The following is a 16,018-nucleotide window of genomic DNA, read 5'->3' on the forward strand; positions in this document are numbered from 1 at the left end:
AAAAATGTTACTGTTACTGGCTCATAACTAGGAACACGGTGCAGGCGCACCAACACGCACGGCACGATTCGTTACGGAACTAATAAACAGCAAACACAAATAGCACCGATTATTGATGGCGGGGCAATAAATCGTTAGAAAAATCGGTGGCAGAGACCGGACTAAGAAAGCCGCACAACACGTTCGACGAGAGCGGGACCATTTTCGTCTAATGGCTAGCGGTCAATCAAAGTCACGTTGAGTTAGAGGATGTCAGGCATTGGTTACAAACCAACCTCCTCGACGGTACCCCGCGGACGGTGCGTGAGTCATCGCCTGTCTTCCTAACAACGAGAGTACCGTTCCGTTTGCTACCGGAAACACACATCTATTATCGATAAAACGACGAGCTACCTTCAACTTCACAGAAACATACTCTGCAACGTGGCCGCCGATGCTAATTGCATCACAACCGGTGGCAGCTGATCCGTCAGCGGCAATAAAAGCCCGTTTCGATAACTGGAAACGGCTGCGGGTACTTTATTTATTTCAATATTCTAAGACCTGCTACTTGTCGAAGCATGTGTCGGAATGAAGTGAAGGAAAAGGGGTTGAGCGCTGCGTATGACCCGTTTCGTGGCCGTTAGTCGAGCCGAACAACTCGAACAAGGTTGCTCACATGTTGAGACACACTTTGCAGTGCTCGCCACTGCTCAGAGGTTGATTGAGCAATCGAACCGCAATCAGAGAGACCTCAGCGCCAATCGGAGGAGCACCTTGTTTCGTGATGGTCCTTGTGATGGTTCACTGCACGAGCTCTGACCAATTTTCCCGGTTCAGCGCTCTCCTGGACGAGGTTCATCAACTTTGTATCCGCCTGTCCGGGGTCCGTCAATAGGGATAAACCGATTGGGAGATGACGTCAATCGTGAACGGGTTAGGGCCGTCACTGAGAAACAGCTGTTCTGACCGGGGCATACGCTGAGAAGGTGGACGCACGGCGCACGGGATTTACGGGTTGGAATTTTTTGCGAACTAACAGGCCCCGGCCGATCCGGGGCCTAATGGGTCATGTTTTAATCAATTGGTCAATCAATCAACGGACAACGGAGCGGTCGCGAGTGGTCGATGAATTCGTTGACCTTCGGAGTGCGACGATGCTGATGTTTCATGCATCGTAGGCAAAACCTGCGCCGACAACGGCCGCGCATCAACCGGCTGCGCAAAGCGTGCGCGCCCGTCAGGAGGTTAGGCAGCACTTGAACTTGCATTTGCTTTGAATGCTGATTAACGGACGCCTTTTTGGGTCCTTACCAACCTTTCGTGGACAACATTAAGCGAACAGTAGCAATCATAAACAAATAGGAATTGGCTACTTTCCGTGTTGGTCGCGAGTAGCATTATGAGTTTGTTGATAGATGTCGGTTAAATAATTGATCGGTTTTCGATACAACCCTACGAAGCGCGGTCAAGCACGATAAGCGACGTTGAAAATGTCGTGTAATGACATTGGGGGCATTTCAAAGATAGACAAAAAGCACTATTGGCAACGAGGGAAAACGATCCTTCAGTATACTCCTCTACTCGTCTACTCGTACAATGGCAGTAGGAATGTAGTTTAACGAAATTTTTTGGCTAAAAAGTTAGTGATTACTTTGTCAGTAGATAGCTTCAGTGAAGTCGTGAAGAATCGATCTCGTGAAGTATCGATTGTGCAGTTTCAAGTTTGTGCTCGTTTTAAAGCTGAAACTTCACACTTTAAAACATGATGGATCGAGTTTCCATCTGCCAAATTTTGGCCAAACGGAACGAAATCGATCCATTTCTTAAAAGATGAGTACTGGGAATGAGAAATGGGTCACTTACGACAAAATTGTGTGAAAACGATCGTGGTCTAAGCGTGGTGAAGCAGCTAAACCGGTGGGAAAACCAGGAATAACGGCTAGGAAGGCACTACTGGGTTTATGGTGGAACTTGAAAGAAATCGTTTATTATGAGTTGTATTATTAATCATCAGTAGTATTAATTATTGTTTCCGTGTGGCCAAACACTAAAATTAGATCTCTACTATCAAGAACTGCACCGTTTGAAGCTAATGATTGATCAGAAACTGTCAGAAGCGACATTCTGAAGAGACATTTAAAAAAGCAACAATTTTCCAACAAAACGGGGCATATTTGACGCAAATCGGACAATTGAAAGCATCTTAAATAAAGTTTTGAAGTATACGCAAAAATAATGGATTACTTTTTAGCCAGCCTTATGTTAGTATTTACATAGCATGTTTTGTGATAAACAACATATCGACAGCAGTTTGTAGTAGCTTCTGTACACCAACCGACAGTTGATAGAACCACACATAATCTAATGCACGTGCAATTCAACCGCATAAGAATGCGCCTGGTCGAACGCGAAGGCTCTGTGCCAACATTTATAATTCAACGTTTCATTGTTCTTGAGACCGGTAGTGTAACTATACCACGCGGGCATTATTTGTGGGAACGAAAGCCTTTTCATGACTAAGGTTTGCTATTCCCTAAACGGTGTGATCGAAATTGGGTCAAATAATATCACGGCTGGCAAAAGTTGGCTGAAAGGCTTGTGCAAGAGTCCCAAAATTAATAGAAAAACTTTGCAAGCGAAGCAGGAAGTCGGGACGTTAACAGATTACACTCGCAAACGGAACATTGTAGTATGTCCACTAACAGGACAGATTCCTGTGTGGCGTAATATATTGATGGCCTGTCTCCGGGTGAAAGAGGTAGATAACATATCGGCGATTCCGATTCTTTGCGCAATTTACCCTTTTTCCTAGCAAACCGTATCGCAACAGGTATGACGCATTCATGGGTCTCATATTCTTAATCATCCACGCACACCACGATGCTTTGGAGGGGTGTTTCTTTGTTGTGTTGCTTTTCTCGAGACATCCACCCCTTCAGATGGCCAATAATTTGCGTGCACCATTCATCCGTAGCGCGAAGGTCACAATCACGGCACCGCAGCACGGGACGGGACGGTGAAACATGCATTCGGACGACACAACCACCCACAGACAGGCAGGCAGTGCTGTCACGATAGGACAAGAGCATCCGTGCGACGTGGGTGCACCGTAGGAGATTTTCACAAAACGGACTCACCTTGCGCACCGTCAGCCATTGACCATCGTGCGTTGCCGTTTACATGCGGTGGTCAATTGTTTCCACCCCAGCACCAATACTACACTCGACCACACACACACACACTCGGCTACGCAGCTCAACCTTGTGGGCCAAGCACAGCACGCCGAAACCGGCGCGACATCGCGGTCGAAGCGGTGCGTGACCGTGGATCGAGTCGCGAGCCGAGTTTTAAGAGCTACCGGTGGCGCTGCCCGCGGCTCGAAGGTGGCTCTAGTAAAATTACTCCGACCCACCGGGAGAAACAGAGAGAGAGAGAGAGACAGAATGACGGAGAGATCCGTCCATCGGTGGTGACAAGGGCAGGTTTTAGCGCGTGCAAATCGAACTTTTTCGCAAACCGGTCCGGTACCCGGATCGGATACGCCGAGGAGGACGCCACCGGTGGACACAGAAATAGACACTCGCTGGCTGGTTGGCTGGCTGGTTGGCCTGCTCCGCGCAGTATCGGTTTTTGTGGTGGAGCACAGGCAGGCGCCCGTGATCAGGAGATGTGACGTGGTGAGAAACCTTAAAACAACATCTCGAAGATCAACAAAGTTACAAACGCGATGAGATCCCATCATGCACAGCACCTCCGAAGTCGCTTTTTGATTTACACGTCCGTCGTTCATGGTCCGGGAATGTATCGGGTTTAGTGGCGAGATCGAATCGGCCCGCTCCCTCAGCAGATATTACTTTTTTGCTAATTGGAAGCAGTCGTATTTCAGCATCATGACTCCCGGATTGAATGTGCCAAAAATCGGTGCAATATGCGTATAAAAAGCATTATTGCAAGAAAGCATTATTGAAATTAATTAAGTTAAACTTGTAAAGTTTTTGACTTTTGGACTAAAGAAGCAATTGTGAAGGGGCGTGAAATTTGAACCACAAGAAGCTCTCAGGAGTTTATAAATGAAAGGTCGGAAAGCTTTAGACAACATTGTCTGGTTTATGCAATTTTCCATCGGTTCCGTTTGACAATAAGAATTTACGTTTGGACACCTGAATATTCTGATTTTAGAAAATTAATTATTCGCGAACGTAGCTTCCCGTTGCTGACTTGCATGAAAATGTTCCTCCAGCGAAGGCAGTAATAACATCAAAAACTTCAGTTTCAACATGCAGCGGTTTCCGTCGAAAACCTTCCTAACCACGATAATATTCCATTATTTTCAAATCAACTATAATATTGGAACAGGTACATAAATTGCATAAACTAATTTAGCAACGACCAAATATAAATCAAAATTCCCAGCCACTGGAAGGGCACTGGCGATCCGCTTGCGCTTTCTAAAACCCGTTACAAGTCAATATCTGCAGTTTGCAACTGCCCGCGGCAAGCTGTTTGTTGACATTTGCTGGGCACTTTGGTGAATTTCCACTGGCCGTGACTGGATTCGAAATACACACTATACAGCCTGCTGCTGCTGGCGCTGGCGCATCTTCGCATCCCATTACTATGCAATTCCGAGGCGCATTCACACAATGTGATCGATGTAGCAAGTGAAGTACGTGAAGCGCTGGTCCCGCCAACTGGTCCCGCCGAGGAACCGGTTTCTTGCCGGTTACGGTGCGGGACCCTCCACAGATTGCAGTCGGCAGATTGGACAGTGTGTGTCCACTGCCGACGAGTTACAGCAAATCCTAAAGAAATCAAAAGTGAAAGACGTTCGATGTACCTTGACTTGGGTCGGCCCGTGTTGGCCATGCATCGCAGACGCAGTCGTCGTAAATGCTCCCTAACTAATCTCTTCCTTCCAGCGGACCAGGCGGAGTACCGACCGAACGACACCGACTTTGGCCGTTTTGCCGTAGTGAAAGTGTCGAGCAAAACACGACACTTTGCTCCGGTCGTGTTGATGATTTCGATTTCACCCATACGCCATTTATCAGGGATGAAAAAATAATAAATCTGCGCGATTGAGACGTGGGGCACACAAATTCTCTCCGAAGGTCCTGCGGTGCTTTCGCGTCCCTGAACCGAAATCGCCAAATGGCGGCAACTGAACATTCCCAACCACTTTACAATCAAACGCCTAATTGAGTGCAGATAATTGAGGAAATTGGGGCGCAGGAGACTCATTTTTCACCATCCCTCGCGACGACGTAATCAGCGACGCTACGCGCGTGGCCGCAGCAGCCGTGTTTGTCTGTCCGGGCACATCATCATCATCATCATTATCGTCATCAGCGCTGTCTGGCTCGAGTCATCGTGCGTCATCACGCTGAAGACATATTGTCACGTTGTGTCGTTTTGTTAAGACGCTGCTGCAATTTGACGATGGCAGCGAAAAAAAGGGACCAAAGTTTACCATCGTTCCGTGGTACTCCTGTGTTAAGTTGTGGTTAAAGCAACTCAACTAAAACATGCCGACCCGAGCCGACCAATACAAGCGCACCCGAAAGGATTCGAACCGTAACGTGTCAAACTACGAGGAAAACTGACAGTTAGTAACAAAAAGGTGATGGTGAAATAATAAAAAAAATCCAGTCTCATAAAACATACTGCCTGCAGTGCAAACAATGGGTAAATGGGCTCAACAGTTTGATTGCTGACTGTGTGCGCAACTCGCGACCATCTTCTGATTGTTTCTTCTTCATTATTTGTGTCTTGACTCTCACCAAATCACCCCCAATTTGTACAATTTTGTCCAAACCTCTAGGCAGGATGACGCAAAAAAATTTAATTCCTTTACCATCATTTCATAATGTAATTGGTCATTCAATGATGTATTTTCAATATTTGTTTCTTCAGCGGTACGTTGACTTGTAGAAAATAAACTTGCGCGAGAGCGATTCTCGGGAACAATAGAAGTACTGACGCGTTTCTCGCTGGATGTTTCCATCAGAAGCTCAGAGGTAGCAAGAGATTTTCTGGCACACCGCGCCTTTCGTCAACACATAAACATCATTATCATATAAGACACGTGTGTGTGTGTGTGAGAGAGTTTGATGTGTCTTATGTTTATGCTAACACACAATAGAGGAAAAGAGGTCGGAGCGCTTCCCTCCTTGACGTGATTCTGCGTCACTTGTGTGTGTGCGTGTTCTTGTGTTTTATTTTGTTGCCCTATTGGCCCGTGTGTCGCCGCCCAGTTTGCGCCACCACACTAACGCTGCTCACATTCGATTTTTCGATTGTCTTCCGAATGGGCCCTTGCTAACAGATGGTTCGATCAAACGAGAGCCTAGGAGAGGCCAGCCGCCATCATCAAGCGGGGGGACCACGAAGGGGGCCCCGTCTTTCTTCGGAGGAGCCAATGGGGCAGGTTTACTGGGGCTGCAGTCGATGGCAAAACACACCAACTTCGAAAACAACATATTACATCATCCTTTTGCATACATTGGGGCTCCGTTCGAAATCGCCACTCGCTATGTTGCGGACGATCAACTCGTGCCACGGTTTTACGAGTCAGTTGTCGGCCTTTGGTTGACACATGACTTCTGGGAGCCAAAAAGGAGTTTGACCCGAGAATTGGTCGATTCACCGAAGTACTGCGGCCGTTTGGTCGATGAATGGCGTTCCGGTTAGGTCATTGCAATCTCTAGCAGGCATCTAACTCCTAGCCCGGGGTTACGCGCGTGTAAAGTAATTGCGAACGTTTGATCCACGGTGCAATGGGTGGTGATGGGCGTGAGCATAACAGTTTAATGTATGAACCTGAAGATTGTGTTGAGAGACGGCGCCATATTAAATTCTTCAGAGCCTAAAAAAAATCCCACCCAATCATAAATAATCATCTCGTCGATGCCGCATGACAGGGTTCCCCTTTACCACAGAGACTAGTAGCAGATTTGTAGTTTGGGCGATAACGATTGATTATCTCATCGCAAACGGAGCAGCAAAGTGTGCCATGGTGCTACGTACGTAGCCCAGTGAACCACATTCGTACAACGTCATCGATCACAGGCGGCAGGGTAAAACAGTCGAAGCCAACCCGACCATGAAACCAATTCGCGCATAACACAGCCCAGGCAAACTGATTACGTCGATGGAGAGCTGGTTTAGGCTCGGTTGGTCGGTTATTTACGTCGACGGCGCACATTTGACGCGATTAAAATGGTGGTGCGAAATGGTTCGAATTCATGAGAAAAGGCGGAAGCGTTCGGCTGACGAGTGCTGAGGGCCGGAGCACAGAAAATGCACTGAGCAAAGCATTTTTTTGGCCCTTGCTCCAAGTCATGGAAAAGCCACCGTAACCAGCGACAGGCGATTGCAGCAACAGTGGCCCACGTCACGTCAATTGTGTCGCGCTTCGCATTTTCACGACGTTTCGAATTGCGCACATCCACGGACCGGGCCGGGCGACGGATGGGATGGCATTTGGTGCTCGGGCAAGAAATTTCATTAAATCCATACAATTGCACAACAACGCTAGGCCTGCTGGGGAGGCGAAACAAATGGTTCATTAGTACTTTCATTTACCGGCGAAGGGCGCTCCCATGGATTAACTTTAAGCTTCGTAGAGCCGCATCCAGCTTTCGTGATAATATCAGGTTGGGGAAAAAGTAATCGACGTTTTTCACGACAGATGCCTTTTGTGATCGATATCTCGCGAAGTATCGATCGTACAGTTTCAAGTTTAGGCTCGTTTTGAAGCTGATACTTTACACTTGAAAATATGCTTTCATTGTTTATTGTTTGTTCCATTCATTTGTAAGTTACAGGGTGTTAACAATGGAGGTCAACTAAGAGAAAATTCGTTACATTTTACAGTTTTTCTTAGAAAACGGTGAAAATTCAAGCTAGACCGCTGAAATTGTGCATGGTGATTATGGTGCCAATATTCTAAAAGCTAGTAATGTGTAATTTTGGTTTCGTTGACTCGATTCGGTTATTTTTTATGTTAAAGATGCACCTCGCATAGGCAGACCCGCCGTCGAAAATGTCGATAAAATCACAGAAATAACCAAAGTTCATCAACATTTTAGTAATCAGAGCATCGGTCAGGTGCTAAAGATTAACCATCAAACAGTTTTAAGTCATTTGCGCAAAACTGGATTCACGAAGAAGTTCGATGTTTGGGCGTCACATCAATTGACCACGAAAAAAATAATGGATCGAATGGCCATCTGCGAAGTTTTGGTCAAACGGAATGAAATAGACTCATTTCTTAAACGGAAGAGTACTGGAGATGCGAAATGGAATACATACGACAATCCTGTGTGAAAACAATCCCGGTCCAATCGTGATGAAGCAGCTTAACCGGTGGTCAAACCAGGAATAACGGCTAGGAAGGTTCTACTGGGTATATGGTGGGACTTGAAAGGAATCGTTTATTGTGAGTTGCTTCCGTGTAGCCAAACACTAAATTCAGATCCCTACTCTCAACAACTGCACTGTTTGAAGCTGGCAATTGACCATAAACGACCAGAATCGGCCAACGGAAGAGGTATTGTTTTCCACCAGGACAACGAAATGCTACGTACGTCTTTAGGGACTCGCTAGAAAGTCCGAGAGCTTGGTTGAAAAGTTTTAATGCATCCACCGTATAGTCCGGACCTTGCATTAAGCGATTGACACCTTTTTCGCCCTCTACAAAATTTTCTAAGTGATGAAAAAGTGGGATCAAGAACGGATTGTGAGAAGAGATTGTTAGCGTTTTTCGCCAATAACGAGGAAGCCTTCCACAAGAGAGGCATTATGAAGATAATTTTAAAAAGGCAACAAATTTTCCAACTAAATGGTGCATATTTGACGTAAATCGGACCATCGGAACACCTTAAATAAACTTTTGAAGTTCACGCAAAAAACGTCGATTTCTTTTTCCCCAACCTGATATATTTTGAAAAATCACCAGGCAAATTGATCATTCCTGTGAAGGGATTTGTTTTAAAATAAATGTGTACTTTTTCTTATACCATGACTTCTTCGCAGCATTAAAAAAATTCGTCAGCTCAAAATAGAAACACTTCAATCGGCATATGAGATCATGGACCTCGATGACGATGTTATTGAACTCTCGCAAAAAAGCGCTTAGAAGGCGGACACAAGCGGCGCCGAACTAGCCAAGCCTGTCCTTGACCGGTGATGGTGGTCTAGATTTGAAACCATTTTCTCCACAAGCCACCGCCGTCATCATGCCATCCGCACCATATAGCTTGAGATGATAATCGAAGAACACACGCGGCTAAGATTGACCGGCGTCCGCCTCCTCGAAGACGTTACCTTCAGCAGCTCTGGCCGCACGGTCGACGACTACACGGTTGAAGGACGTTCGGAGGCATATGTTTGAACTCGCTTTAATGAACCCATACCGATGTTCGATGATGTGCGCGGTATTTAGTTTGGGGGAATAGAGGCGTATAATGCGCCTTAAGGCTGAAGGTTATGCGACGTCGTTCGAACTTTCTATGACCAAAGAAACGTGCTTATTGAAATGAAAATAAACCCGTTACGAAACAAAGTGTCGGAAACATATTCTACTCGTTGGTTTGCCACAATTGAACAATCGTCTTAAACTTACTATCAGGCACTACTGATATTTTATCTCCTAGGATCATCGCCATACTGAACCGACCGAAGGCTGACGCGCGTGATTGACGGTGATTATGCAGTGTAATAGGTTCCATTTCCATACGGATGACCTGCCCACTCAATAATGGCAAATTATAGCCTTTTGTGACCCTCCCTCGGCAGGTGGCAAAACTTCTTCCGGAGGAATCCGGACAGTAGCGGTGCCCCGCAAAAAGGTGCGTGCCTCGTGGAATGATAAGATACGAGGGCAAAGTACGCCCCCCATGCAGTAGTAAATATGTGCGATTGTATCGCAACGAAGCTGCGCCTCTTTCTATAGGTTATCACAGAGTGAGATTGCATGACTGATTGCAAAACTCGCGTGGCATCGCATCGATTCAAGCATCTTACAAACGAAACCTTCACCCAACCTTCGAACGGCCATTGGCATTGGACGTGTTTCCTTGTTTTGCTTCGAATTTGAACATTTGCAAAACCATCGACACCATCACAACGAGCGATCGGATGGGCCTGAACGGTAACTTCAGGACCACAGATAGTGCAGCTTCCGCCATCTGCGTGACGTGGACGTGACGATTAGCTACAGTTAAGTGTTGAGTTTTGTTCTGAAGTGTATCGAAACCGAAATATTCACCTCGTCTCACAATGCAGCTTTTTCTCAAGCGAGTTCTAACAAGGAACCTAAAAAGTAGATAGTTTATATATTTTATATATTATTTTCCTCACGCAAACGGCAAGTGCGCCACGAAGACCACTGCGGTACACAACCCAACCTTGATCGGCGACTTTGGATCGCTGCCCAGAAATGAAGCGGGCGTCGTCCGCACGGCAAAACGGCACTGAATATGCAATCGGGCACTTAAGTGCCGTGCGCGGCACAAACCCGGCAGTGAGGAGGCCCCAAGCGCGACAGCACCGCGCGACCACAACCCCGTCCGTCGTGTGTTCGTCCGAGTTCGATGATTTGTGCCATAAATTAATTGTTACACACGAAGTGCAACAGCACCGGGAAAGGCGTAACAACGCTGAACGCTGCCCAGGTGCAACTCCTTCTTTTTGACGAAGGGACACAACAGGAGTTTGTCAGTGACAGCAGATGACGCATAATGGTGGCTGGCTGTGGCGGGTCGTCGACGACGGAGTCGCTTACTGCAGAATAATTTACACTTTACTGTTAGCTCGTGTCAGTCACATGCCACGCAGCTATCGTCCACGAAGGTGGAAAGTTGTTCTAATCGCTGTCGTCTCGAGAGCGTTCCCTGGATCCTGGATCTCCTGCTTTGGTACATGGTACTTGAGCGATAGCGATAGCGATTTTTTCCAATATACACTCTTTCGAGGTGAGCTTTTGAGTGAAAATTACTTCAAAGTTTCAACATAAGCAAGGGTTGCCTTATCACAATCATTTACACGAGCTGCAGTATAGGTAGACTAAAAATATTAAACAAAACAAACCCCCGTGGCGCATCCTCTTAGAGTAGAATCGTGTTTACCGACCTCGAAGCTTCCCGATGTTATGCGCGGCCAATTCAACGACATTCATCATTGACGGAGCGAGCCTTTCGAACCGTATTCCTTGATAACGACATACTAATACTATCGCAACATGTTTTGCCTTCGATCGATACCTTCATGCGCAAATCCAGTAGATCATCGTAGATCGTGTGATGATTGAAATAAGCCCAAAGTTTCGAGATTTTTTTTGTATTTTCTTTAGATTTCTCACTGTCAATGTAGCTACGGCTGTTGGCAAGGCAACCATCGTCAGGTTAGTGTCGCCGTGGGCCTTCAAATTGCGTATCTCCGGGCGAAGCAATCATTATCGTTATTTGCTGTTAAACAGCGCCAATAACTGCATTGGCCACCGCGAAGGTGACCTGTTGCTGGCGGGGCTTATACCGTGTTACTGGAGCAACAGGTTCAATCTACCAGTTACCAGGCCAACAACACCTCCCTCTACACGTTTTAAAAAGGTATATCCGTTTTTTTTGCACCTCCCAGCCATAGGCTGAGCCACGATCCGTGCGTGACCTTTCGTGATTGCGTGGACGGGTTGTACATTTATTGCACTGCTTTCGGTGCCTCGTGACGACGGACACAGTCAGCCTGACACAGCCTGGCGTATGATCGTGCTACAATTTGTTTCAACTTTTCTTCCTTTACGCCGCGCGCCAAACAATAAATCGATTTTGGAGCATAAAAACTCTCGGACTGGTCGAAGAGGACATGCCACGTGGACGGCAATTATCTCGCCGGCAACGTGTATGTAGAGGACCCTGCGGCCCTGCACGCGTCCCCGTTTTGAGTTGCGTTCGCCTTGACACATAGAGAGAGCAGCGCGACGGCGGCGGACACTCGAGAGCTCTCATGGTCAGAGATCGCCATTGGAAGCTGGAGCAACGCCAACTGAGATGGATATCCGATACACCCAATTACGTGCTGTTCGTTACACAAACGAACGATCCGGAATGCACACCGTTTGGTTCGCCAGTTTTCTTTTACATCCACGGAACCTTAGAAAACCTGGGTGAGTAATATTTAAAACTCACCCCCACCCCGACATCCGATTATGGTCCGCGTGTCAGAGGGTATCGTTCGCGGTTTGCTGGGAAGATAAAAAAAGGCACCCCAGACGCATTAGGTGGCGAATTTGCCGGTAACAAGGGATGAATCACTAAAAATAGACTTCCGCCATACGTGCTATTGGTTGCCACCCGTCTTGTCGTGCTCTCCCCGGTGCCACACACGCACCATCTCTCTTGCGTGGTACGAGAATCGCATGACTTTTGGCCGAACAAGAGTTTCCAATTGGTTTGCATTGGGAATTGTACACCACAAATACTTACCTCAGACTCAGATCTCCACTTTTCGTTCCTGGGTTAGTGTGCGATATTGTGGTTCGATGTCAACACTGAGAAAACACGAACCAAGAGCAGGGCGCTGCCCCTGTTACCTTTGGCCTCCTCAAGGTAGAGATGAAACTTATGCTGGTTGGGTGTTGCTGGGACAACGTAACCGCGCGCACTATAGATGTGATTTGTTCCACACACACGCGGCAGGTACTGCTGGCTTTCTTGGATGAACTTATCGTTATGCTGCACTGTTGTTATAATTTCTTTCTTTTGTTTTCCCGATTCTTTCTACGATGTTTAATGATGGCGCGACGTTCAGCGATAGCTCGGTTGCATTACGGTAAATTCTACGCACATTCAACACCATGCACGAAACACACACACCACCAGCGCGCGCAGTGCTCTCTTTCTCACCGGCGCATTTTCCACCGGAAAGGCCGCACTCTTTACTCTCCGTTGGGCTCCACAAACACCACGATGTGGAACCAAAATGTGTCAGACACAAACAGCTTCTTTCTTTTCTGGTGAACGTTTTCTCTTTCCTTCCCACACACGGCTCTCTCGGGAGGCGGATGCACAATCACAGCAACCACCTCGGAATCAACACAAAACACAGACCGCCCTGCCTAAACCCAACCGGAACGGTCAGCACCTCTATTGCTTCCACATCTCGGCCGCAGTGTGTCCCTTTTCCCTGCTGCACTTCAGGATGTGCTGATTGCCATCACCTGTGCGCAGTGGTGTGTGTTTCCCAACTGCTTCTCACCGTTCACGGCTGCTGTGCGGAACAACTGGAAAAACGTTCCTACGTTCCTCCTTGGCCCAAGATCGGATGTAAAACGATTGTCGCGATGTCGCACAACGAGACCGGGACGCAAATTACATTATTAATCGCTTTCGCACCAGCAAACAAGCACTGAAGCGCACGGCGGGTTGTGATTCAGCTGCACAAAGATGACGATGATGGGGTGCAGGGGTCCTAAAAGCAGCGCAAAGCAGCAAACTACGGGACCAGCAGATGGTGCGAAATCTACGGGAGCTGCTGCTGCTACTGGCCTTCTTCTTGATTCGCGCTGCTCGAATCACCACAAACGACTGGTGAACCGAGAAAACCGTTCCGTCCTACAAACATTTACTGCTCTTCAGCCCGGTCCACACGTTACGATTTGACTGCTACTTTGGACTGCGCAGATCAAAGTTGTTATCGGTTAGTAGCTATCTGTGGAGTGTCCACACGGTACGATTTCATTACGATTTGCGTCGCAAACCCGATACGTTGTGTTCACTTATCGGTCACAGAGGAAATGGTTTTAAAGCGAAGCAATGATTAAATTTCAATAAATTCCGTAAACATCTCGTGCATCAATATGTCTACATGTCAAACCACCATGTATGGAAATTGGAAAGAATTAATGCTCGATGTAACGTGTGGACCGGGCTTAAAACTGCGGCAATGGCCAACAACGACAAAAGTCGGTGCAATTTCGCTGTCGACACGGTACGATTTGTCTGTGGCGATGCGATTGCACAGTCCAAAGTATCAGTCAAATCGTAGCGTGTGGAGAACTTTTTTGCCCCGGTTCGCTGTTTCGAGCAGAACCAAGATGTGTACAGGCAGCGAGCAGAACCAAGGTCTGTGCAGGCCGCGAGCATACTGTCAGATCGAGGCGAGTCCGTTACGTGAATGGGGTATTCAAATTTGTCCATTAGTGTGTGACTATTGCTTTCTGATACAACATTATTTATTATATGACATAATTTATTATTATATCTATCACCTAAATACGTTCTGTGCTCAATGCTCCCAGTGCTTTCTGAGCGGCTAACGCCGCAATCGACTTGCGGGCCTCTTCGGCAGCGGCTTCTTGCTTTCTCCGTTGAGCCTCTCGCCATTCCTCCGGGTGTTGACTTTTCTTGTGGGCGTACATATTCCCGTTGGAGTTCATCTTCAGCCCGCATACATCGCACGAGTACAGCGATTGTCCGACGTGGGACGCACGGTGCTCTTTGAGATAAATTTTGCGTTTAAACCGTTTGCCGCAAAATTCGCACTCATACTGATCCGACGCGTGCACCCCCTTCCGGTGTTGGTAGAGTGTGGTCGCATTTTTGCACCGCTGATGGCAAATGTCGCACTCAAACACCTCGTCCTTGCCCGGGTGTACGTTGCGAGTGTGCATTTTCAAGCCCCTTGCCCCATTGACCCACACCCCGCACTGGGGACATTGGCGTTTCTCTACCAGCTCCAGGCCAAGATGTTTACGGACATGGCGGTCGAGTGCTGGTTTGGTTCGAAACTGCTCTCCGCAAGTATCACAGATTAGCTTCTTATCGGCACGGTGAATATTATCGATGTGGGCACGGAGGGCTTGATTGCTCGACATTACCTTGTCACAAAGCTGGCAGGGTGCCAGAATGTGCCGCTTGGCATGTGCCCGGAGTTGATAACTTTTCTCATAAGATTGATGGCATTTATCGCATTTGTATGGTCTGTGTTTCGGTCCGGAATGGCGTCGGTGTAGGTGCTGCTGCAGAGTGTAGCGATTTTTGTAGCTTCTCTGACAAAGCTCACACCGATAAGCATCCGGAGTTACGTGGAACGATATGTGGTCGAGCAGCTTGAATCGTCGATAGAACTTTTCATTGCAGCATCGGATAAATCCCCGCTCGTTGTGTGCTTTGCGAAAGTGCTTTTGAAGCTGATAGAACGTGTCGAGTTCCACTGAACAAAGTTCGCAGGTCATCGAAAAAAACTCCTTTATGCGGTTGTTTTCCTCCATCAGCTGGGTGGACGTTTCCTTCAGCAGTTCCTTTTCTGTGTTCCCTTCATCGCGGTCGGAAAAAACTACTTCTATTTCAAGACCCTCTGCAACGTCATCGTCCAAGGAATCATCGTTTTCTTCCGGCTCAGTATCCAACGCTTCGACCATTTCTTGCTCCTCTAGATGGTCAACTTCCTGTGCACTTTCCATGGAAGCGATCACTTTTGGACTCAACTGATCAGTTTCAATGATAGGCTCATCTTCCAATCTGTGTTCCGCCTTGATTTCTACGAAGTCAAAATTCTTTTCCTCCTCTTCACTGCTTAGTTGCTCTTGTGCTTTACATACTTGTTGCGTGTAATCATAAAAATTGTCAACTTTTTCGCAGCATTCGGTACACACTGCCGTCGGTAATTTGTCATTTGCATCGAACTGGAATCAGACATTGCAAAAGTTAACAAGATATTTGGAGTTAGCATCGAAATTTGGAATAAACTCTGCGGATAGTCTTCTTGTTTACTACCAACCTGAAGTTGAAAAACCACTTTTAGCTTTTCGCGAAAGGGATCTTGATCAATGGAAACAGTAGCTTCGCGATACGCTAGACACAATCGACAACGGTTCATGGCGAAAAAAGGAGTGCACAATTAATTATTACTCTCATTCAGACCAGACCACCAAGCAAAACAACTCTGAATAAATTGTAAACAAAATTCTACTTTACCTTCTGTCATTGAAATTGGAAAAAGTGCTCGAAAACACACTGCTCGACTGCACCAACAGTAT

The 16,018-nt window shown here is 47.0% G+C and overlaps 1 protein-coding gene across 1 annotated transcript; it reads right to left on the reverse strand.

Annotated features, from left to right (window-relative positions):
• Positions 1-14,248: 14,248 nt before the first annotated feature.
• On the reverse strand, positions 14,249-15,889 carry LOC128270396 (transcription factor grauzone-like). Its single transcript, XM_053007795.1, has 2 exons — positions 15,760-15,889; positions 14,249-15,664 (listed from the first exon to the last, which is right to left on the reverse strand). The coding sequence occupies exons 1-2, from the start codon at positions 15,856-15,858 to the stop codon at positions 14,249-14,251; spliced, it is 1,515 nt and encodes a 504-aa protein (XP_052863755.1). The 5' UTR covers positions 15,859-15,889.
• Between the last annotated feature and the right edge of the window lie 129 nt (positions 15,890-16,018).

The sequence above is a fragment of the Anopheles cruzii genome, chromosome 3 (genome assembly GCF_943734635.1).
Source record: "Anopheles cruzii chromosome 3, idAnoCruzAS_RS32_06, whole genome shotgun sequence".
Classification (NCBI taxonomy): domain Eukaryota; kingdom Metazoa; phylum Arthropoda; class Insecta; order Diptera; family Culicidae; genus Anopheles; species Anopheles cruzii.

Excerpts from the sequence above, each read along its gene's own strand:
- LOC128270396 (XM_053007795.1), bottom strand. The coding sequence starts at position 15,858 with ATGAACCGTTGTCGATTGTGTCTAGCGTATCGCGAAGCTACTGTTTCC. Across the intron at positions 15,665-15,759 it reads AAGTGGTTTTTCAACTTCAG|TTCGATGCAAATGACAAATT; the intron begins GTTGGTAGTAAA and ends GTCTGATTCCAG.